General features: G+C 41.5%; 2 protein-coding genes across 3 annotated transcripts in view; one reads left to right on the forward strand and one right to left on the reverse strand.

Annotated features, from left to right (window-relative positions):
* LOC113007434 (syncytin-A-like) overlaps positions 1–25,898 on the forward strand; it is a 445,664-nt gene that overhangs the window by 225,027 nt on the left and 194,739 nt on the right. The gene's annotated exons all lie outside the window — the stretch shown is intronic.
* On the reverse strand, positions 23,381–24,304 carry LOC113007437 (olfactory receptor 6N2-like). The gene has a single exon (XM_026144005.1). It carries the CDS (start codon positions 24,302–24,304, stop codon positions 23,381–23,383), a length of 924 nt encoding a protein of 307 aa, XP_025999790.1.

The following is a 25,898-nucleotide window of genomic DNA, read 5'->3' on the forward strand; positions in this document are numbered from 1 at the left end:
TCCCGCTGTCAGCAGATCACGGCATGCTAGATAGGCTGTGAAATCTGAGAGTTCAGTCTGTGGAGGCAATGAAGGTTTAGGCTGGGTTGAAATGTCAGTTTTTCTGTTTATAGGAGGGGACTTTGGTTGCTTCTGATTTACAAAATCAGTGAGATGTTCACCTGGAGAGGAGGCAACTGGTGGTTGACTCTGTCGTAGATGCTGAGCGTCGTTATTACCAACCAGTTGTCCTGTATCAGGCTTTCCGTCTTCATTAACTACCAAGCTGCGGTTAGTGAAGTGAGCGTTCACATAAACTTGAGCGCATCTGATGGAAGGAGGTGTCTTAGAGGAGACTCCTTGTTCTGTGAGGTCAACGGCGTCATGCTCCTCATCGGCTGCCGCTTCCAGGACATGAGCTGCGGCGAGCGCTGCTTCAGCCTCACCCTCCTTCTTTAGAGCGTTTAGTGTTGCCTCGATGCGTGCCTTCTCAACCTCCATGTCGATCTGGCGTTTGGCATACTGTGCTCTGGTGCGGGCGGCTTCTGCTTCTGCTCTGGCTCGGGCTGCAGCTTGACTGGTGGATGAACGACGTGAAGAGCGTGAAGAGCGTGAGTGGCACTCTGACCGGACCACAATCTGGGAGAGAGGCGGTGACGCTTCAGGCTGAGACATCTTGGGTGCTTGATAGGTAGATAATCTTCTTACTCTGCTGCCCTCAGGTGAATGTATGGCTATTCACCCTATGCAGCGAGCTTAACATAAGAGGAGATGGTTCCAGGAACGACAGGACACGTCGCTTTGTCTTTGTGTTTTTAACTGAAGACTGGTTTTTTTCCTCTTTTAATTTGTAAGACTGTGAACATACAGTAAAATAATACGTAAGCATCAGTATCAACATATTTTGTAAACAAAACAGAAGTTAGCAACATAGCTTTCCTTATGCTTTACATTCATCATTAACATCTTTCCTTATACGTTCAAATAACCTTTTAAGTAACATGAAAGTAACAAATCTTACAGAAAATGAAGTTAGACATTGCTTACTTACAGATTATGGCTCAACAAACTCCCCAACGATGTAAACTGGGCTTAAAGTTGTGCAGCTTGTTTTCTGCTCCATGCATTTTCTCACACTGCCTGCGTGAACTTTGCCTGCTGCTTACAACACATCACCAAAGGGGGCAGTGTAGTGCACACCAAATAACCAAAGAAGAAGCCACAAACTGAAGGGATAATACTGCCCACTATTGGGAAACCTGAGAAATGCGCCAGCCAAAGAAACCCAACAAAGTAACAACCGAGGGGCAGAATAAATAGTAAATTTTCTAACAAATAGAAAACAATGTTATTTAATGTTATTGTTTTGTTATCATTATATTTTATTTTTGTAAATATAATGGCAGATAAATTACATCATCAACAATTATTGAGGTCATGTACATGTATTGTGTGTTAAGTCGATATATCGATTATTGTGATAGGCCTACTGTTTTGGTATCATAACGAGCTTGTCAAACATGCATGACCACTAAGCAATGTCTAAGCAGTAGTATTGGTCTGAATGACAACAAACATAACTAGTGTTTTGGAAAATCTGTTAGAAAACAGTTATTTCAATAATTATGATTAGCATGTGACACAGACACTGCAACAACAAATACTTACTTTAGGAGGATGGGGGAGGGCAGCATGAGGTTGAGACTTTGACATCTGTAAGAAACAAATTCATGTATTACAAACAAGACACTTAAAAATACATTAATGTGGCAGACTGTTCCCTGTTCAGATGCAGTGTATAAGTACAATCAGGGCTGTCACAACAATGGGGTGGGGCCAAGTGGCTGCAACCCTAGGTACAATGTGCAGGTATATACAGGGAGTGCAGAATTATTAGGCAAATCAGTATTTTGTCCACATCATCCTCTTCATGCATGTTGTCTTACTCCAAGCTGTATAGGCTCGAAAGCCTACTACCAATTAAGCATATTAGGTGATGTGCATCTCTGTAATGAGAAGGGGTGTGATCTAATGACATCAACACCCTATATCAGGTGTGCATAATTATTAGGCAACGTCCTTTCCTTTGGCAAAATGGGTCAAAAGAAGGACTTGACAGGCTCAGAAAAGTCAAAAATAGTGAGATATCTTGCAGAGGGATGCAGCAGTCTCAAAATTGCAAAGCTTCTGAAGCGTGATCATCGAACAATCAAGCGTTTCATTCAAAATAGTCAACAGGGTCGCAAGAAGCGTGTGGAAAAACCAAGGCGCAAAATAACTGCCCATGAACTGAGAAAAGTCAAGCGTGCAGCTGCCAAGATGCCACTTGCCACCAGTTTGGCCATATTTCAGAGCTGCAACATCACTGGAGTGCTCAAAAGCACAAGGTGTGCAATACTCAGAGACATGGCCAAGGTAAGAAAGGCTGAAAGACGACCACCACTGAACAAGACACACAAGCTGAAACGTCAAGACTGGGCCAAGAAATATCTCAAGACTGGTTTTTCTAAGGTTTTATGGACTGATGAAATGAGAGTGAGTCTTGATGGGCCAGATGGATGGGCCCGTGGCTGGATTGGTAAAGGGCAGAGAGCTCCAGTCCGACTCAGACGCCAGCAAGGTACAGGAAGAAGTCTGCATCCTTCAAGGAAAAACATGATTTTCATGCAGGACAATGCTCCATCACACGCGTCCAAGTACTCCACAGCGTGGCTGGCAAGAAAGGGTATAAAAGAAGAAAAACTAATGACATGGCCACCTTGTTCACCTGATCTGAACCCCATTGAGAACCTGTGGTCCATCATCAAATGTGAGATTTACAAGGAGGGAAAACAGTACACCTCTCTGAACAGTGTCTGGGAGGCTGTGGTTGCTGCTGCAAGCAATGTTGATGGTGAACAGATCAAAGCACTGACAGAATCCATGGATGGCAGGCTTTTGAGTGTCCTTGCAAAGAAAGGTGGCTATATTGGTCGCTGATATGTTTTTGTTTTGTTTTTGAATGTCAGAAATGTATATTTGTGAATGTGGAGATGTTATATTGGTTTCACTGGTAAAAATAAATAATTGAAATGGGTATATATTTGTTTTTGTTAAGTTGCCTAATAATTATGCACAGTAATAGTCACCTGCACACACAGATATCCCCCTAAAATAGCTAAAACTAAAAACAAACTAAAAACTACTTCCAAAAACATTCAGCTTTGATATTAATGAGTTTTTTGGGTTCATTGAGAACATGGTTGTTGTTCAATAATACAATTATTCCTCAAAAATACAACTTGCCTAATAATTCTGCACTCCCTGTATATACAGTGTTGGCAAGGTTACTCTGCTGTTGGACACATGAACAATAACCATATGACTGTTCCCGCCACTAACACATGACCCTACGCTGTGTTCACTGCATCATTCCATGTTTGGCACTGATCACCACCTGCACTCATGTATATATCTTTCTACGTAGCACTCTTAATTCTTATTCTCATGTATATATCTCATGTATATCTCATGCATATATCTTTCTACGTAGCACTTTTAATTCTTATTCTTACTTTTATTTTTTTATGTCTATTTAAGCGCAATTTATGACAGCATGTTTGCACTGAAGCACCGCAGCAATTTCCTAATGTTGTAAACCTGCTCAACATTTGGCAATAAACCCCTTTCTGATTCTGATTCTGATTCTAAAATGTATTCCATTACAGATTACAGAATATATGCCCCATATTCTGTTCTGTAACGTATTCCGTTACATTACTCAATGACAGTAACGTATTCTGAATACTTTGGATTGATTAATATATTATCATGGTTTTTAGAACTACGTGAATGTACTATTGCTGTGTGATTTATTACTATTACTGAAGGTCTGCAGCTCCGAACCGTAGTAAAGGGACCTCTGACTAATACGGCGGGTTCCGTGTCAGTGTTGGTTTTGTTTTTGCTCCCAGGCAGAGAGTGCTTTCGTTTTTACCGTTTCTTCCCGCAGTAAATATAAACAACGATAGTATTCAGGAAGAAAATCAAACATTGCATATATTTTTATCATGACTCTGGTTTTACGTGGCCTATCGAAAACAAAATCAAAACTGGTATAAAGTCCACACACGTCAATTGTTCCGTCTGTTATGTTCACGTCTCCAATGGTTGTACACCAGTGGCGGAGCGGGGGGGTGGCTTACTGGGCTTAAGCCCGGGTTGTTTTTTCAGAAGCCCGGGGTCTTTTGGAGTGTAATTTTTTCATAGTTAGATGCCTGGCTGACAACTGTATAAAACAAAAACTACACACAATATATACGCACCTAAACGCATAGTGAGGGTGTGCTGGGAACGTCTAGCAGAGGCCCCAGTCCGCAAGATCTTCAACGCACACCTCCGGCAGAGCTTCAACAGCATTCCGAGGGAGACTGGGGACATTGAGTCCGAATGGACCATGTTCAGCGTCTCCATTGCCGAAGCTGCTGCATTGAGCTGCGGCCGCAAGGTGGTTGGTGCCTGCCGTGGTGGTAATCCCCGAACCAAATGGTGGACACCAGAGGTGAAGGGAGCCACCAGGCTGAAGAAGGAGTCCTATCGGGCTTGGTTAGCCTGTGGGACTCCGGAGGCAGCCGACAGGTATCGACAGGCCAAGCGGAATGCGGCTCAGACAGTGGCTGAAGCAAAAACTTGGGTGTGGGAGGAGTTCTGAGAGGCCATGGAAAAAGACTTTCGGACTGCCTCGAAGAGATTCTGGTAAACCGTCAGGCGGCTCAGGAGGGGAAAGCGGTGCTCTACCTGCACTGTGTATAGTGCTGGCGGAGTGCTGCTGACGTCGACTGAGAAAATTGTCAGGCGGTGGAAGGAATACTTCAAGGACCTCCTTAATCCCACTGACACGTATTCCGAGGAGGAAGCAGAGTATGGGGATGAGGGGAATGACCCGCCAATTTCCGGGGGCGAGGTCACTGAGGCAGTTAAACAACTCCTTGGTGGCAGAGCCCCTGGTGTTGATGAGGTCCGCCCCGAGTTCCTGAAGGCTCTGGACGTTGTAGGGCTGTCCTGGTTGATACGCCTCTGCAATGTTGCGTGGAGATCAGGGGCATAACACGTGGACTGGCAGACCGGGGTGGTGGTCCCCATCTTTAAGAAGGGGGACCGGCGGGTGTGTTCCAACTACACGGGGATCACACTCCTCAGCCTCCCTGGGAAAGTCTATGCCAGGGTGCTGGAAAGGAGAGTTCGTCCGCTAGTCGAACCTCGGATACAGGAGGAACAATGCGGTTTTTGTCCTGGTCGCGGAACACTGGACCAGCTCTTTATCCTCTCCAGGATACTTGAGGGTGCATGGGAGTTTTCCCAACCAGTCTACATGTGTTTTGTGGACTTGGAGAAGGCATTCGACCGTGTCCCTCAGGGTGTCCTGTGGGAGGTGTTGTGGGAGTATGGGGTGTCTGGCCCATTGCTACGGGCCATTCTATCCCTATATAACCGTTGCAAGAGCTTGGTTCGCATTGCCAGCAATAAGTCGGACTCGTTCCCGGTGGGTGATGGGCTCCGCCAGGGCTGCCCTTTGTCTCCGGTTCTGTTCATAATTTTTATGGACAGCATTTCTAGGCGCAGCCAACAGGGCTCTAGACTAACTTTTTGCCATGGGCGTACCGGTACGCCTAACTTTTTAAAGTTAGGCGTACTGGCACAAATGTTAGGCGTACACAAATTTTATAATAATTTATATAATATAATGTGTTTTTCTGGATACACTGTGCTTTTTCAGCATTCAAAGATTGATGACACCGTGTCAGAGCACTGGCTATGAATTTCAGAAGGATCAGGCCTTAACTTAACAGAAAAGTTGTAAGTTTTAATCTGAGAATCTGGCATTTCTGGCAAAACACAGTTATATTTAAAAGTCGATTCAGGATTTAATGAATTGATATCGCTTTATTCAAGCTACTCACCTCCCACTTCCACCTGCACTTTCAACTGGACCACGGCCAATCAGAGAGGTCCCGCCCCTGACTATCTCTGATTGGTTTAGTCCACGATAGGGGCAAAATGTGTGTCTGTTGTTGAGCACAGGGAAGGTTGCAGATTCTTTTTTTTTTTTTTTTTTGCTACCCGAACAGTTGGTCGCACAGGTGCAACCAAATATTTTTTTTTAGTCGCACCACTGAAAAATTTGGTCGCATTTGCGACCAAATTGGCCACACTCTAGAGCCCTGGCCAAGTGGCAGAGGGCTTTCGCTTTGGTGGCCTTGGTGGAATCTCATATCTGATTTTTACGGATGATGTGGTTCTGTTGGTTCTAGTATCTCGGGGTCTTGTTCGCGAGTGATGGGAGAAGGGAGCCGGAGATCGACAGACGGATTGGGGCTGCAGCTGCAGTAATGCAGACGCTGCACCGGTTTGTCGTGGTGAAGAGGGAGCTGAGTGTAAAAGCGAAGCTCTCAATTTAAATGGACTGACGGACTGATTCTTATATAGCACTTTTCTACTCTCCCGGAGTACTCAAAGCGCTCAATTTACCGGTCGATATACGTCCCTACGCTCAGCTATGGCCACGAGCTGTGGGTAGTGACCGAAAGAACGAGATCGCGGATACAAGTGGCAGAAATGAGCTTCCTCCGAAGGGTGACTGGCCTCTCCCTTAGAGATAGGGTGAGAAGTTCGGCCATCCGGGAGGAGCTCAGAGTAGAGCCGCTGCTGCTCCACATCGAAAGGAGCCAGCTGGGGTGGTTCGGGCATCTGACAAGGATGCCCCCTGGCCGCCTCCTGGGTGAGGTGTTCCAGGCATGTCCCACCGGGAGGAGGCCCCGGGGCAGACCCAGGACACGCTGGAGAGATTATATCTCTCGGCTGGCCTGGGAACGCCTTGGTGTTCCCCCGGATAAGCTGGAGGAGGTGGCTGGGGAGAGGGAGGTCTGGGCCTCTTTGCTTAGGCTGCTGCCCCCGCGAACCGGCCTCGGATAAAGCGGATGAAGATGGATGGATGGAAGGATGGATGGATGGACACACAATATTCGAAGCACATAGTGCACACTGGGAATTTACGACTGTGCGTAAATCCCCCCTAATATTGGTATGATCCGAGCTCAGACGCTAAGTGACTGAGCGAGGGGAGCTGCTGCCTGTGAGTTTGCTGTTGGAGAAGTGGAGACAGGCAGACAGAGGAGAACTGAAGTTTGACCAGGTACCAAAGCAAATCATTCATACTGTACAAATAATGTAAATATGACGGTGTATCATGAAAGATTGATATCAAACTGATTACCCATATTACGTTACTTGTTCTTCAAGTTAATCAACAAATGGCGAAATGAAAAGCCGAACAACAACAATGCTGTTTCTTTAGAGAGTCTTAGCTTACATGTCTGTTTATTTCATATTTTCAGTTGTTACCCTCCACAGCTAAATAAATCGGTTTCAGTAATGTACTGATATACAAGAATGACATAAGGGGCTTCTTTCAAAGAAAACACTCAGGTAGATGTTATTTTATACATTATGCTTTGTATGTTGTTCACTATATTTCTATGCAAAACGAGGAATTTCAATACACAGCAGTATATTTACAGTTTAAACCAGATATTTATATACACTTTATGGAAAACACAAGAGCATTTTTTTTACTGTACAACATCAATTTAGAGTAAACTTGTTTTGTTTTGGATAAATAAATATTGAAATATCTTTTGAATTAGTTAAATGTCAGAATAAAGAGAGACAGAGCTGTCTATTTTTTATCACTTTCATCAAATTTAGGAGTACATATACATATACTAAGTTTATTGTTAATTAATAAAAACACTCCAGACGATTCCTTTCCGTCAAGAGATTTATTCTAAAAGACACTTCTTCAGCTGAGTCTAAGAGTGAAGACACACACACGCTGCAGATTTTACTTGCAAGGGCGGTCACAGAGCGCTCACACGTGAGTGGGGGCCCTGTAATCAGCGCTCTGTTCTTGCACTTGTCTTTATTTATACACAAGAAAAGTAATACAATAATGAATACATTTGTACAGTGGAATGTTGGTACGTGCGCATGTGATTTTTGTGTGTGTGTGTGTGTGTGTGTGGTGGAATGTGGGGAGCAGCTCTTTTTCCTGGTAAGAGGTCAGAACTGCTTGTTCAGCTTCTTACTATCACTGTGGGAAGATTCAGATAAAAATATCAGAACAAGTTTTATAAAGAACAATCAGTTCTAAGTAATAAAGAGGTCATCATGCAGTATTCTATCACATGTAAACTTATATCATTAAAAGCTTATACTGACTACTAAGTACAATTTTCCATTGACACGTTCTGAGCTGAAGAAGCTTCTGATAGGTTAGTAGAGTCCATGTGAGTAAATTGGTGGCACACCTGTGGATGCATATAAGGCAAAACACTGAGCCTGTTTCTTTGACATGGGAAAATCAAGAGATATTAACCAAAACACCAGGAAAAGAATTGTGGAGCTCCATAAGTGTGGCTCAATTTTGAATACAATTTGGTGCCATGTACAATTAATAAATTGTAATGGAGACCAGGGGTTCCATTACCTGGTTGGTATTGTTAATAATAAATTGTTGGATTGGGAATTTAAAATGCGGTAATAAAGAAAACACATTAGTTTTTATGGAGTCTTTTATTAGGTTATTTGACATATGATAGGTTTGTAGCTTGAACCCATCTGCTGGAACGTTGAAGACAATATAATTACACTGCTAAGCAAGACACAAATAGGCAAAGTTCTTCATGTTACTCGTGCACGGGAGAGAACCGGACAACCGCTTGACTCCAGTTGGTCTCGTCCGTCCTCCCGTAACACTGTCCTTTTATTGAGGTTACATGAATATGCATAGGTTCATTAACATACGACGTCTACATACAAACAAAGAGTACCTTGCCTGTGTGTGTGTGTGTGTGTGTGTGTGTGTGTGTGTGTGTGTGTGTGTGTGTGTTTGCTGATCAAAGGGTCAAACATCCTTGGTCAGGAAGAGGGTAGACTAGACCCCCCCCGGTGAGGAAGTCCAGCAGTTCATCTAAACAGAAAAGCACTTAGACTAGAACAGACGTAGCTACGTTAATCCTACCATAAAACAATTAAAACAAGATGCGACCTCTTCCCATGCTCCCAGGATGTAGGTGTGCATTCTAGTGTGGAATGCACACCAAGCCTCTGTAGCCTGTTAAAGATCACACAACTTATCACTACACAATTGATTATACACCTCTAAGCATCTATGGTTAAATATTTCTAAGCATAAATGACAAACAATACAAACTCTAACATTCCCCCGTTTTTGACCTTTATGCTAGAAAGTTCCCAGTTATGCATACCTCATGTCTGACAGTTTCAATGTAAACATTTTTTTTACTCAGCATATGTCAAATCACCCTAAATTACTGTAAAAGGTACACAGTTTAATAAATGTATTAGCAGTTACCCCATTCATTGAGCTCATCTCATGGCAAACTGCATCTTACGAGCAACCAAAGAAATTGTTAATTTAATAGTGAAACTAAGAAAGTAACATTTTCAAAAACATCTCAGCTTGGTGGTGCTTCCTCCGGGTGTGCAAATCACATGTCTCTCTGCAGAGTGGTTTGAGTTCTGCAGGGCGTTATGAATGTCTCTTCTAGTTGTTTCGTTGTCCATAGGACCAGAGTCCAAATGTATGTAGAATAAACATTCAAACATACCAGTTAGTTTTGTTGTTTGTCAACATGGGTCTCAGCTATTTCCAAAGCTGCAGACCTCTCAGCACTCTAGTTTTATGGCCCCTTACCAGCCCCCATCACCTGACTTCAGACCTTCGTCTTGTGAGGGGGATATTTATGACTCCTTAATTGTCCACGCTCTGCAGAGAAACACCTCTGTGGAAAGGGTGCTGGGTTCAGTTGTCTTACTGCTGTTATGATCCCAGCAGCCTTCAGAGTGTCATCGTATGCACAGTATAGTGGCACAGCATTAGGTGATGTTCATAGGAAACTGCTGTCATCACCACCATAGCTTCTGGTTCCTGTGCTTTCACAGAATCATGATGTCATCCTCGAACTCCTTCTGCGCTGTCGATGGAGCTTGGCACGCTCCCCTCATCCCATGAGTTTTCATGTTCCAACGCTGCTGAAGGTTTAAGGCAGAGCACGTCGTACACCTTAGTTGTCTTCCTCAGCGTCAATATTGAATCTTTCATTTTATTTAAAATCTCCTGGAAGCTCAGTAGCACAGCTCTCTGTGTGATGTCTGTTGTGCTGAAGATGATCTCTGATCCTCCTGAAGCCTCTCTCCTGGCCTCAGCTCCCATCTTGTGGACGATCCTCTCCTCTATTTTGCAGGCAGTTTCATGGTCCTTGCTGTGGCTCCAAGGTCTGATCTCATGATGGGCCCCAACCAGCTTGACCTTTGACCTCAACCACTGCCTGGCTGTCGGCTATGCCTGGAATGGTTCACGCTTCTCACTGGGCCTCTGAAGATTTCTCAGGAGATTACTGCTGCACCTGTATTTCCTTGCTAAGAAGAAAAACTTCTATTTGGAGAGCATGTCAACAATCATCAAACCACATTCTTTAGTTCAGTGAACTTCACTTATAGGCCATCAAAGCCTCATCTGAACATGGGTGCACCACTTGCATAGGTTTAATACTTGTAAATAAACGGCTAATCACACAAATCACTGCAACAATAATAGTAAACATTGTTTAATGTTAATCCTTGCACTCCACCTCTTGACGCATGGACATTCCCATGCGTCAACTCACCAAACCCGGATCCCTGTCTTAAAGAAAAAGATTAGCTAGAACATGTCCCAGGCAACATCAGGGCATCTCCTCTGGAGTAGCTCCGTAACCCTGCAATAAAAGATGTTAGCGTGTGTTGCATATTAAGTTTGCTTAACACCTGGCTCTCCCAGGAGCCTGCATACACACCATCATGGCCTGGAAAGCAAAATCTGGAAGTGAAATCAAACTTCATACCTGTAAACAATTGTATCATAAGAGTAATAAGCATTCAACATCAGCAAGACAAGTGTCATGTGCAGGTTTTCTCAAATCAGTAACTACAACTATTACCCTAATTCACCTCAGACATGGATTATCCCATGTACTCTGTTAACATTAATGTAATCAGTGACTTCTCTTAAGCAAAGTCACTCCACTCATATATTATTATTATGGGTTCAAAAGTGGCCAGCAAATGAGCCCATAATAAACTATTCCATAATTACCGCAATCTCTTATTTGTTTTACTCATGTCACTTGTCCGCTTCAGCTGATTCTTCTAAATGCAGTCTCAGAAAAACAAACATTAGCAATACACATTGACCATCCTGGTGGGCAGGCGTCGGCCATCCACATTCCAGAGGTGCCATAAAACACCATAAAGTTAACACTCGCTGTGGAAAAAGTAACACTGGTCTCATCACAGTATGTCTCAAACTATATTAATTTCTCCATCAACATATAGCCTGTAACTACAGTTTTCTTCACACATAAACCCAGAAATCTTGTAGTAGAGAAACATTAGCCAGTATTCCTATAAATCACATGATCAAACACATGAAGAACCGTAATGCTATAAAAACGAAAATGCAAATGTTAGCGCTTGCGCAGGCGTATGCATACTTTGTCATAGTTATCTCTGTGAACACACAAGCTAGTGAATGACACACACATAGTAAATTCACAGACACAGAAAATGGCATTTAAAATGTTAAATCATCACGCAACCTCGAGTGTTGCTGTCATCTTTCTGCTCCTGTAAAGGGAAGCACACACAGACTCATCTGCACCCCTGCCAGGCGGGGGTCAACTTCACACAGTCGTGTTACATCAGTAAAGTCTTGTCAACTTTTGTCAGCTTTTACCAGTCAGTCAGTTTGTTTTCCTTTCACTCACTCATTCATGCATTCATTCTTTCTTTCTTTGCTGATAGTGGAACCTATCGTCGCATTTAGTTTCCACTCTCAGCAAAATGACGTCATTTCAAAAAGAAAAAGAAGAACTTTAGTTTGGATTACATCGCTGAATCCTTTTGGACTGGGACTGTCATTTAATAATTGTCCCAAATAAGTGGCTTTCTCCAGAGTCCATTTAAATGTGGAGAACTCACTTGGCACAATTTTCTCGACGACGTGTAGCGCTTTTAATTCCCGACTTGCAGATCTGCTTAAAGAACAGAGATTATCAAACAAAACTTTCAGTGCACTGTGAAAGTATCAAAATAAAAAGGCCTTGTTAAGTCATGACACAAACTCCTCATCTCAGGTAAATCATACCATTAGCATGGTTTATCATACCATCATACTAATCGGCAGGCTCGACTTCACAACAGAAGAAGAAAAATCATCAGCTAGATTCACTCCAAATCAACCATCAGCTGCACAACACACAACATAATCCTAATGTCTTATTAGCTATGAGTTTAATTACCAGGTCTGTGCTCTTCACTCATTTAGGCCACAGATCTATTTTATTCAATTTACCTTTTTCCTTCATCATAAAACATGTGACATGCTGTCATGCACTTCACAAAAAACGTTCGTTCTGATGTATTCAGAGTTGTGTATCTAAATACAGGAATCACTCGCACATCAAAGCAGGAAACTCAGTGTTTTAGAGTCTCCACTCAACACACAACAACTCCAACACATCTCATTCACTCATACTAAAATTCAGTCACCTTTCATTAATCTAAAACCAATCAACTAATTTGCATATCAGCTATTAACCCACTAAGTTGACAGGACGACAGAAAAGCATGTTCAAAATAGTATCACAAAAGACAATTTCCCTCATACAGTAAATTACTTATGCTGCCTCAATCAAGCAGGAAGCTTCTCCCAATTTACCATTTTAACACTAAATTTATTGTCTGATCACTGATTTATCAAACCAGGATTTTTTTTTTTTTCCCCACAAAAGTTAAATTGTTGTCCTGCAACTTGGAGAGTCAATTTTTTTTCTTTAGGATAAATTCAGCATTTGATAACAAGTGTCTGCTAAATTGACACTATTGTAACACTGATGAAAGATAACAAGCTAATTTTCATTACATGTGTTTGTGTTATTAGGTAGGTCTAATGCATGTCTGTGGAGCTGCATCTCCAGCAGAGCATGTTCTTAAAGCTGCCTTTCCTACACATTTCTCTGCTATTATTTAATCATTTCTTAACTAATGTGCTATGAGTCTTCATGAGTCATTTTGTGTTTGGAATTGTTAGTAGGGTTAATGCATGTTCTGCTTGTGTGTGTGTGATTTTGTATATGTTTCTATTTTCGCAATGTTTCAGACTCCGTCTCAATTTTCCAACTTAAGCAGTCAGTTTTCTTTTCCCCAGGTTTGCTAACCCAAATTTTGATTTCCCACATTAAATAATTCCTATGTGTTCTCACCTAGTCTTCTCACTCTGTTGTCCTCTCACTCTTTTGTCCTCTCCCACTTCAACAGTCCCGGCAGTTCTCCTTCAGCTTTGTCCTGTCTAGTAGCTGAAGTGCTGCTGCTGCCTTCTTGGGCGACTTCTTAGCAGCTGCTGCCGGTTTCTTGGCTTTGGCCGCAGCGGGCTTCTTGGCTTTGCTCTCAGTAGCCTTGTTCATCTTGAAGGATCCGGAGGCCCCGGTGCCCTTGGTCTGCACCAGAGTGCCCTTCGCCACCAGACTCTTGATGGCGGTCTTGACACGGGCCTTGTTCTTGTCCACATCGTAGCCTCCGGTAGCCAGAGCCTTCTTGAGAGCGGCCACGGCTTTCACAATCAGCTCACCCACGCTGAGGCCGACCTTCTTGGGCTTGGAAGTCATCGTCTTCTTCTTCTTGGCCTGAACCTCGGCGCAGGGCGCAGGGCGTGTTTATGATGGAGCCTTTCCCACCACAGCGCTGGCACGTTGAACGCATCATGAAGGGTCCATTTCTTTCATGTCGCTAGCCAGCATGCTAGCTGCATGTGGCTTGCCCGAGTCACTCAGTCCTTTTTGAGCATTTCAACATGCTGCCACCGCCATCTTGCTCGCCCCTCCGTGGAATTCATCCAATCAGACAGGAAGATGGGTTTGCTTTCTTCTGCTGCTGTTTGTCCACATTGCTGCTGCTTTGCTGGGACTTTTTGTGCTCAGGACTTGCTGCTGTCTCTTTATCATGTTATTGCTTTGGAGCTGCATTCCTTATCTTCAGGGAGGAGTGAGCTCGCTTGTGAGGTTGAGAAACACATGGCACTGTAAATAAGTCAGCCAGAAACTTGGCCTGCATGTTTCCAATGATGTTAAACTATAACTTTCTTCCGACCGCTGCATGTGGGAAATTGATTCAGGTCTGCTTTTCACCTGAAAGTGACAAACTAAGACATTTCATTATTATCATCACTGCTTAATCAACACACATCTCTCTCTCTCTCTCTCTCTCTGTGTTTGTGTGAACAATCCTTTCTTAAAAGCAGAAAATGACATTGTAGTTGTTTTTCGGCTGATCAACACAAAACCTTTTTCCTATGATTATTTCTCTTCGTCTACAATGTAATTTGTCTCTTTTTCACTCTTTTTTTTTTTTCTTCACAATAGCTGGTGGTCTGCAAAATCACCGCTCTCACTCACAATCAGAGGCAATCACTTTTGCACAGTGCACAAAAACACTGTGATGTCAGACACATTCACACTCACTTTTTCATCTGCATAAATAAACCATATGGCTGGAGATATGTGCCATGGTGATCCATAAGCATGATCACCAGTTTATTTAATTATTTTTAATCCAACAAAACAAATAATCAAAAACATGATGCTGATGTTATGAACACTCCACACACAAGAGTCAAGATTCAGGAAAACTGCTCATGGAAACGCTGCACACTCCAGTTATCACAGTTAACATAGTGCTGTTTCCCTCTCTTAGAGTAGTTCTCAGACAGCTCTCGATCTGATAATGTGTAGCTTGCCCATCAGCTCAGAAGAAAAAAAAAAAAAAACTGCAACGCAACATCACACAGTAGTTGCTCTGCCCACAGCGGCAAAGTCTTACACTTTCATATTCAACTCAGCTTCTCCATCATGTACTTTTAGATGTTTCATACAGGGTTCAGCATATTAGTTGTTTTCACAGGTGTGCTCTATATCTCAACAATGGCTCATAATAAGACGACAGTCTTCCACACAGGTCAAGTGCCTCTATGCACTTCATTAGTTTAAATATTTATCTATATCACTTCACCTCACATGTCATCGTACTGAATTTGAGCAACCACAAGCGTAATGTAGATGACTTTTAACAACTATCCACCTCAATTACGTCTATGGTCTGGCACACAGGCTGAAGAGTTAACGTTTTGTGTCAGCAAGGGGTGGGGGGACAGCCACCCACCAGAGCATAGCTGCTGATGTGGGCTGGCCTTCTCCACACGCTCTTCAAGGCTGGTGTGTTTCCTGAAAACTTCTAACATTTTAATCTCTTCCATTTTTAAGCCTGCGATTAACCGCACGGCTCAGGTCCGCGCGAAACCCGCGTGACCGCGCTCGCGTGAACCCGCGCAGCTGTGGAGCCATCGCTCCCTCTCTTTTTTACATAAATACTTTGTGCTGCCAGGAGCAAAGTCCAGCACAAACGTCTGTCTCCCTCCGACTCACTCTTGGTTGCTTAGAAACCCATGATAACAACAACAGTCGGTGTCACAGACCACATGTTCTGCTCCGCACACACCCACACAACAACAACAACGACGACGACGACAATGACAACAACACAAAATAGGCCTACCGTCCAGCACAATCTGGACCCTGCGGAACTTCTCAACGCCCCACAAAGTGGCGGAGAACTCACCTCTAGCCACACAAAGTAGCGAGGAACCTCTTGCTCCACAAAGTAGCAAGGAACCCGGGTATCGCTCCACAAAGTAGCGAACTTCTCAACGCCTCACACAGTGGCGGAGACTGCACAACGACACGGTTATAGAGTCGGCCTCTTCTCAACGCCTCACACAGTGGCGGAGACTGCACAACGACACGGTTATAGAGTCGGCCTCTTCTCAACGCCTCACACAGTGGCGGAGACTGCACAACGACACGGTTATAGAGTCGGCCTCTTCTCAACGCCTCACACAGTGGTGGAGACTGCACAACGACACGGTTATAGAGTCGGCCTCTTTAAACTTACTTGGCGTTGCTTAGAGTGTAATATCAGCCCGAATCCCGCCGACCGTCATTCATCGAGGAGAAAAGACAGACCGCGAATCCACAGGAACTTCCTGGCTGACGTCAGTCTTTCAGCGTGCCTCTCCTCCCCTCGGTGAATGCGATTCCAGGGCTCCGGCATCGAAGGACCAATTAATGATAGGTTTGTAGCTTGAACCCATCTGCTGGAACGTTGAAGACAATATAATTACACTGCTAAGCAAGACACAAATAGGCAAAGTTCTTCATGTTACTCGTGCACGGGAGAGAACCGGACAACTGCTTGACTCCAGTTGGTCTCGTCCGTCCTCCCGTAACACTGTCCTTTTATTGAGGTTACATGAATATGCATAGGTTCATTAACATACGACGTCTACATACAAACAAAGAGTACCTTGCCTGTGTGTGTGTGTGTGTGTGTGTGTGTGTGTGTGTGTGTGTGTGTGTGTGTGTGTGTGTGTGTGTGTGTGTGTTGCTGATCAAAGGGTCAAACATCCTTGGTCAGGAAGAGGGTAGACTAGACCCCCCCCCCCGGTGAGGAAGTCCAGCAGTTCATCTAAACAGAAAAGCACTTAGACTAGAACAGACGTAGCTACGTTAATCCTACCATAAAACAATTAAAACAAGATGCGACCTCTTCCCGTGCTCCCAGGATGTAGGTGTGCATTCTAGTGTGGAATGCACACCAAGCCTCTGTAGCCTGTTAAAGATCACACAACTTATCACTACACAATTGATTATACACCTCTAAGCATCTATGGTTAAATATTTCTAAGCATAAATGACAATCAACAATACAAACTCTAACAACATACGATTAAATTGACAGCTTGTAACAGAAAAGAGACAGTGGGACTGGCCGTCCTACCTGTGTCGAAGAAGAGCCAAAGTTAGAGCTGCTTGCAGTTAATCATTTATCAATAACCTAAACATATGTGAAATGAGAACTTGTAAAGGTACTCACCTGTCCTGGTTGCTTCTTGCAGGATGTGGAGCAAAAGAGTGAAAGCGGCTCAATCACCTGTTTAAGAGCTCTTAGAGCAGACCAGTGTGCCAGGTTAGGGAGTGTGGTTAAAGAGGGTTTTAATTTAGATAGAAATGAGTGAAGCTTATGTTATTGGTTTGTTTATAGTATGTGTTGGAAATATGTATATGTTTGTGATGTGCTTTAATGTTATGGTATGTTTGTTTGGGTGGAGGGTTATGTTTCATGTTGATTAGTTAACCCCCATACTTGGGCTATTCCGGATACTCACCTGAAAAGGTAGAGTATAAAAGGAAGCCATTTTGTTTAGTTGTGGTTAGTGTTTTGTGCTGTTATCATGCTCCTTCTTTAATAAAGTGCCAATCCATGGATGTCTTTTACTCCAGTCTCGCGTCATATTATTGGACAGAACCTATGACCGCCGGCCAAAACTGACATAAATATAGATAGTTTCTCTCTTTACTCTTAAAGTTAACAAATATGTTTTTTTATATTTATCAACCTAAAAAAATAAATAAACATTTAGTCTGATTTGATGTTACAATTAAAAAGTGTTTGTGTATCTGGTTTCAACTGTATATTTGATGATGTTGTTGTTTGGCTAGATTGTCAGCACTAAGAGGGAGAGAGAGGAACAGAGAGGGAGAGAGAGGAGAATGAGGACAGAACAGAGAGGGAACAAGAGCAGGTGAGACACACACGTTAGTCAAATGGTCGTTTACCAAAAGTATCACCGTATCATAGGTATTCATGTATCTCGTACCTAGTGTTTCTTTTTAGGTTTGTTATTTTTCAAATTCTATATTTATTAAGTTATGCAGGCTTGTTTGCACAACAAGGCTAAATAATTATATAAACTTTTCTCAATCTAAATAGTGTACTTTGGTAGAATTAAAAAATAAGTGTAGTGCAGGTCTATGATGATTTTTAGTGCTACTGTCATCTAGTTCTGATTCTGGTTCTGTTTTGGTTAAGTCCTGAGTAGTCCTGATTTTGAACTGTTGTAGTTCTGTTTTAACTCCGGATCAGTTCTGGGTCTGGTTGAATTGGGGTTTAGTCCTTGTGTCTTGATACAGCCCCGACTTTGTTCTGCCTTGCTGCTTAATTAAAAAACTAGTTTAAGTTGTCCTGCATACTTGATATATATTTTTCCCTACATGAAGTCATTCTTTTTTGAACAAAACTCAAAACAGAGCCTATTACTCTTTCAGTCATTTCTACCCCCATCCCACATGCATACTACCCTTTAGGGCTAAGCCCCGGGTGTAACAAATGTCTGCCTCCGCCTCTGCTAATGCTCTTAACTTATAAGGAATCTTAAATCCAAGTAAACCTGCAGCAAACTGTTTGTGCTCTACAGATGCTGAAACTATTGATTGCTAAATAGCAGGTAAAAACACTGAAAGTACCATGAAGAAATAACTTTTGTTATTTGTAAATTGTGTCATCAAACATAAAAAAGTTCTTATTTTGTGGTAGAATATTTTCTCCACTAAAACATCTTGAAACGCCACACATTGCTTATTTAGTTTGAGTTACAGTAAGAATATTGCTGTATACAGTTAACTGATACAGAAAATTCTCTTGGAGATTTAACATAATACCTGTCAGTTTAATTTATACTACTGGAGTTAGTAGATTTTTCACTCTTGAGTTCCTGTAATTCAAAATATAAAGCATAACACATTTATGTTCATGATCAAAAAACAGGTTAAAAAAAAGGTTTAAATTCTGCAGATTAAATTTATAACAATGATGCAAAAAATGGAGAATAAATCAAGTTCAGGACTTTAATATTTAATAAAACTATTTTTAAAATAGCTTAAGAATCTTAACAATTTAGAATCAATGCATCAAATTTTTGGGGATGGAGAAAACAACCTGTTGGGTCTGTGTTTCCACAAGTCCCACTAATTCTAGAGACCCGCTAATGACCCCAAATCTGACCTCCTCCTGCTGCCTTTTATTAAGAGACAGTTCACATAAAACACATCACAGCAAAGCCACGCCCACATGGTTCTAAGACAAGGCATTGTATGTATATGTATGAACTTCCTTTCGGTAGAGAAACCGTCCTTACCCTCCTATTCGGTGGAGAAACCGACTTAACCCTCCTTAAAAAAAATCAAAAAGAATAAAACAAAAACACTGGCGGAGAAAGCAGGCAGCTTGCGTCTACACGCACAGCTTGCGCACTCACGTACCTGCTTTAACGCACGGGCACGTAGCCGCTCTCTAAGGCCTTCTGATCCCGTCAATCGCCATCCACCCCGAGGGGAGTTCAGGCGCAAACTTTCCGGCCTGGTAACAAAGCAAAGTACCAGGGCTTTGGTCAATCGTCCCAGACGATGGCTGCTAGCAGACTGCGGTGGCGTACTCTCCCTCTCCTCGGTGGATGCTGTCGAGATGAAATATTATTTTACTTTCATAATCTATGTTACATCCATAATCCTTATTATTACTGTTGCATCATTTATGATTTATCATTATTATCATTTCATTGACACATTTATTGAAACTGATGATGTTATATTAAAGTCTGTATTTCAGGTGTTAGCATAAGCACATAATAATCTTTTATTGCAGGTGCAAATGTAATCATGTTATACGCATATTGCATAATTAAAGGGTTGAAGCTCGGTTAAGTTAATTAATGGTTTGAAGCTACGGGCAGCGCGATGTCTGGCCGATCAATGGAGCAAAGTTCAGCTATTGAAAGGTTGCCTACATGTTTACAGTATAAATTTACTACATGTTGCCTGTGTGCATTCAGCAGGCTGCTATGGATGTTTGCCTGGTAACAGATGATGTAGAGGGGGGTCATGCACTTAGATTAACGACACAGACACATAGCCTGTCTGGGTAAACTGATGGCAAGGGTTGTCTAAGTCTAGAAAAGTGTAATAACAGGATGCATCTGGGAGGCGGTGGAGGAACTGAAAGAGGAACTGTTCTGTTTTAGTGACGTGAGTTACTGGTCATCACAAGAATAAATATTACACCCACCTATTGTAAGGGGGGAGATGGAGCTTGATGTTTTGCAGAGCCTATCTTCGCCACATATATGTGTTTTAATAAAATAACTTGTGTTGACCCACTATGGACTTTCAGTCGTATGTCTCTTCCTCAAAATTCGAACCGCGACAGTTCAATGTGTTAGGCTCCGGCTCGGAGGACCAAATAAATGTTGGGTCTGTGTTTCCACAAGCCCCGCTAATTCTAGAGACTTATTCATCATGAAGAAAACAAGACAGTCGATCGATCCATTATTTGCGCAAGGGAGGCCTCGTCTGTGTCCACCACGGAAATGACCCCAAATCTGACCTCCTCTTGCTGCCTTTTATTGAGAGACAGTTCACACAAAACACATCACAGCAAAGCCACGCCCACTTGGTTCTAAGACAAGGCATTGTATGTATATGTGTGAACTTCTGTAAGAATGTGTATGTGCGTGTTATGTGAGAATGTGTATGTGTGTGTGTGTAAGAATGTGTGTGTGTGTTACCTCCTGCTGACCAAAGGGTCATAAAAGCAGGAGCAACATCACAAGAAACAGATCTTCCAGATAGAATGTATCTGCAATAAAACATTACAGCCCCCATCCAGAACCTCAAGAATTTGGGGAGAAGGACAGTGGAATTCCTTTCATCAGAGTTGGCAAGCATAAAATGACAACATTTAACAGTTCACTCTAACACAACCTTTTCAGGTGTTTAAAAAATTCTTCATTTTAAGCCCATATACAAATGGATTAAACAAAGGATGATACAAAGCTAGTTGTAATGTCATTATTAAGCGTGCAGTTTTTGGAAAATCTGATTTCACTCGGGCTATAACGACATCATAGCAACTTAAACAGGAAAAGCTAATTAAAACTGTAAGGTGGGGTAAAGAGGTCTCTGCAGCTTTCTTCCTAATTTCTTTACAACTTCGATAAGACATGAAGAACATTTTTGTGTATGTGTAAAGTATGAATACTTCAGTAGATTAAAAAGTAGGCATGCTGTTTAATGGGCTGATGGCCACCAACATGTATGTCATGCTTGAGAACTGTGGATTTGTCACCAAAAAGCAAGCACGACTAGCTTATCTAAATAGGATAAATGAGTCTCGGGGTCTTACAATATATATATATATATATATATATATATATATATATATATATATATATATATATATATATATATATATATATATATATATATATATGTCATACTCACACAGACACCACAGTCACATGGAGCCTGAGTCACAGGTGTATTGATTTGACTCTTTCCATAATCAACATATTTCTTCAACATTGATATGCCAATCACATTCTAAATTTTCTTCCTATTAGCTGTTTTATTCAGGTAATAGGTGTCACTGAATTGGCTCTTTACCTCGTTAAGAATCACACAAACAATGACTAAAACCAACCATGGGGAGGAGAACTAGTACACATTCTCCTGCCTGAAAAACTTATAAGTTTCCTTCATTTTAGACTGTGCATCAGAGAGGAAACTATGTGCTAGCTCACACGCAGTGTACAGCCTTTCCCTAAATTAATTTATACAGTCTAACACATTATGTTCTACAAGCAACGCTCCAGCAGCATCTTCAGTAGCCCACACACAGTGTGTCCAAAACCAACCCCAGCTGGGCTAAAACCCAACAATGACAGACCCTTATCTCACTCTGCTTTAGACTCGACACTATATTTGCGATGTATAGATTTCAAAGTCTTGTGGAATCTCTTTATCACATCCTAACCTTGTGGGTGATACGCACTGAACACTCACTGCTTAATAGCCAGCTCTGACATGACTTGTGTAAATTAAAAATAGTAGAGCACTCTCTCATAAGTTTACCTAATTCCTAAATAGCCAGGCAGATGGTGATCACAGGCAAAACCTGAAGACGGTAATCTTTTAGCACCACCACCTGAGTGTCCACATCACACTCTATTCCAGATTCTGAGGAATCTTTTCTTTGTATTTCAGTAAAATTCCATCACCGAATATGTATGATGTGGCTGGGTCACATGGATTTTTTTCTGGACAGCAGACAAACAGGTAATCATAGTTGCATTGGAGAGCTTTAATAAGCTGCACTCTATAGCCAAACACAAACGATTGGTATCAGTGGCACTATTTTATTTCCCACACCAACAAATCTGAACCATAGGAAATCTGGTCAGAAAAGGCACTGCACCACATTGTGTCATAGGTATCTCTTAAAATAGTGATGGGAACTTGGTCCACCACAGTGCCAGTCAGTGAGATAATACCTTCAGAAAGTGAAAGACTTGAATACTTTAAAAAAAAAAAAAAAAAAAAAGCACTCTCATGAGTCAGGACAGCAGCTTTTGCGAAAGACTCAACCTCAAACCATAACACACTCAAGTTGTTTTTGCTGGCCTTTCTTTAAAAGTCATCACATGCCACTGCTATACACTGTTACGGCCACTTGGTAGTGTATCTCAGTCAGTGGTGATACATTTTCTCATTTTGAGAAAGAAATCAAGCTAAAAAGTATGTAAAGAAATCAGACCCTACTGCTTGATAAATGGTTATTCAGATGTACTGTCTCTTGCCTGCAGATATCATTTTTCAAGCATATAGATGAGAATGTATAAACCTCTTAATATATTTTTCTTCACTACTTATTTAGTCTCCATTCACAACACACATGCAAAACAAACCTATAAACTGCAACCAAGTTAACTCCTTTCTGCATTTCCCTGTTCTACAAGTGTAGTACTGGTGTATTGTAAACACTGTCATAGCATCAAGGTTCTGATTTCAAACATGCTTGTGGCCTCTGTTGACTGTCAGTCAAAAATAATACAAGTTTATCTAAATTAACTGTTGATCCTAACTGTCTGAAGTGTTGGGTGTGAGTGTTAAATGCCAAATTTGTAACTTGTACAATTTGTAGTCAAATAAAAAATGCTTTTCCTCATTTTGCCTACTTAGGGTTATAAGTCTAAAATGAATCTGGAAAGCCTTTTTTTCACGAGAACGGAGAGCTGAAAACTCCAAACATTTTACTCATTTACTTTGAATTATATATAACAATTAACAATATATACGATTAACTAATGAAGAAAATTTTCTTGAACATCTAACATAGTACCTGCCAGCATGGATATAATTTTTAGTAAAGTTTCCACTCTAGCGTTTATGTAAGTATATAAAAAAAAATTATAAAAAAATAAGTAGTATGATCGTAAAACAGACTATGGCATATTTACAATAAATATGCACCCAGAAAAATGTTATCAGCTATTAACAGGCTTAAATTCTACAAATTAAATTTATAACAGTGGTGGACAAAACAAGCTTTTTAGATGTTTAGAAATTTCCTTCATTTTAAGCCCATATATGAATGGATTAAATAAAGGTTGATACAAAGCTAGTTGTAATGTCATTATTAAGCGTGCAGTTTTTGGAAAATCTGTTTCCATTCGAGCCATGATTACATCATAGATACCTAAACAGGAAAAAGTAATTAAAACTAACATGTGGGGTAAACAGGTCTCTGCAGCTTTTTTCTTAATTTCTTTACAGCTGCGATAAGTGACTATAAATATTTTTGTATATGTGAAAACTATAAAAAGTATAGGAAATACTACGAGATCTAAATAACTAACAATTCCAAATACAGTAACTAACCCTGATTTTACACACTGAAGAGTGTAAATTGTATTGTTACAAAATATTGATTTTAAATGAAAGGAACACAGTTTACTTTTAGCCATTCCTATTGCTTGGACGGCAATATTAGAAGCAGGTACAAGCCAAGCTATGACCAGGAAAATACTCACAGTGCTTTTTCTCATGATGGTTGGATATTGTAGAGGTTTACATATAGCCACATATCTGTCATAGGCCATGGCTGCCAAGAGAAAAAACTCAGAACAACCTAGAGAATAAATTATGAAAAACTGAAAGAGACATGCTGAATATGATATGATTTGTTTTTCAGATAAAAAGTCAATCAGGAGTTTTGGGTAAACAGTTGTGCTGTAAATAACAACATTCAGTAGCAATGCTGCAATAAAAGTGTACATAGGTTTGTGGAGATTTTTGTGGATCAAAATGAGGTATATAATAATAGAGTTACTGCAAGTTATTAGAATATATAATGTGAACATAATAAAAAAATAAACATATCTGTATTTGTTAATTTCCACATGTCCATCAAAAGTTATATAGGTAACATTTAATTCTTCATCCATTGATGTTTTTTTAAAACTACAAAATGTTTCATTAAACAAATTGCACAAGGTGGATAAATGGAAAATACTGAAAAATGCACCATCACGCAAACAGTGAGCAGTTACAGTGTGTGGAAGGTTTTTATCAGACAAATTAAGCCTCCAAGGAGCTGAACATTGGAGGTTCAGCTCACCCTTTTCACTCTCTTTTGCTTAGCACTGCAGGACTTCAACACAAATTCTTTTTAGCTGAGATCTTAAATCTTACACAGTGGAGTAGAATAAACTAGTTCAACTTGAGAAATGTGGAATTTAGGATGGAGGCAAAGAGTGGCAGTTAACATTAAAAGGTGTAAAAAAAAAAAAAAAAGGTACAAGATATTGAAAATAAGCAGACCTCAGTGCAACAAAGTGTATTTCCAACACTGAAAGGCACAGAGGCCAACTTTAACATTGCAAGGTGTAAAAACAAGTACAAGACTTTTTACTTTTACTTGAGTACATTTGTGAAGAACTGTACTTTTACTCCGCTATATTTGCAAAATTTGACTCATTACTTTTAAAAAAAAATAATTAGTTTAACACATTAGATAGCATGCCGCCAGTGGAGTTTCCCGTAACTTTTTTACCAATCAGATGAGGCCATGCAGTCACATGACCAGTTTGAAACTGTGGCGGGCAGAGCGGCCCAAGCGTTTCAAAGTAGCGGACACACGGAAAGATGACTCATTGTCACGGTTTGCTTGAGGACTCACATGCAGGACTCAGAGGCACAGTCAGTATTTATTACAGTTCCATCAGGTGTATATACAAACAGTGCAGGGGATAGTGCTATATACAAAGCGGTGACAGGGAAAGGGCTCCGGGGAAATCCAGGTAGGGAAAAGACACTTGCTCCTCTTCTGGCTCTCTCTCCAAACACTCACACAAAAGGGAATCCACTCGGGGAATGCAGGGTCGGGTCCAGGGGATGCGAGTCACACACAACGATCCAGCGATGAGTAGAAGCCACACCCTGGCTTAAATGCTGGCTGCGCTGATGAGGCCCAGGTGTTTCCTCTTCAGAGGGGCGTGGGCCAAGGACGTGAACCCACCATGAGTTCCGCCCTGGCGAGAGAGAGAACACTACTAGTCAGCGGCCTGCTGATCCTCTGGCCATGACACCCATGAAATAACTCCAAATAACTTTTTGTGAAAGAAATAGACAGAAAATATTGTGAAAATTGGTTTATTTTATATCTCCTAGTTTTAACTGAAGAGATAAAAACATGTATGAAATATCACAAACTGCAGTATTGCATAAATGCTTACATCCTGCTGATGCAATGGAGACATCTTCTAGTGACAGTGTACATCCGTGTGTGTGTGAGGAGGTTCCTAAACTCACTGACACAGAAATGGATGTCCACAACTCCCTCTGTGCAGGTGGGGTCAGGACCCTCCTCATGTTGGGTGAAGAGGGGTGGTGCTGGGGCCGGTCAGATATAAAGTGCTGAGAGTGGATCTTTAGTCCTCTGTGCAGCTCTGTCCACTCTCAGCTGTTCCAGGATTGCTAAAGACACTGCCCTGCAAAGCAATAACACAAGAAAGTTGTCATTTTAACACAAAACAGATT

This window comes from Astatotilapia calliptera, chromosome 16 (genome assembly GCF_900246225.1).
Source record: "Astatotilapia calliptera chromosome 16, fAstCal1.2, whole genome shotgun sequence".
Classification (NCBI taxonomy): Eukaryota; Metazoa; Chordata; class Actinopteri; order Cichliformes; family Cichlidae; genus Astatotilapia; species Astatotilapia calliptera.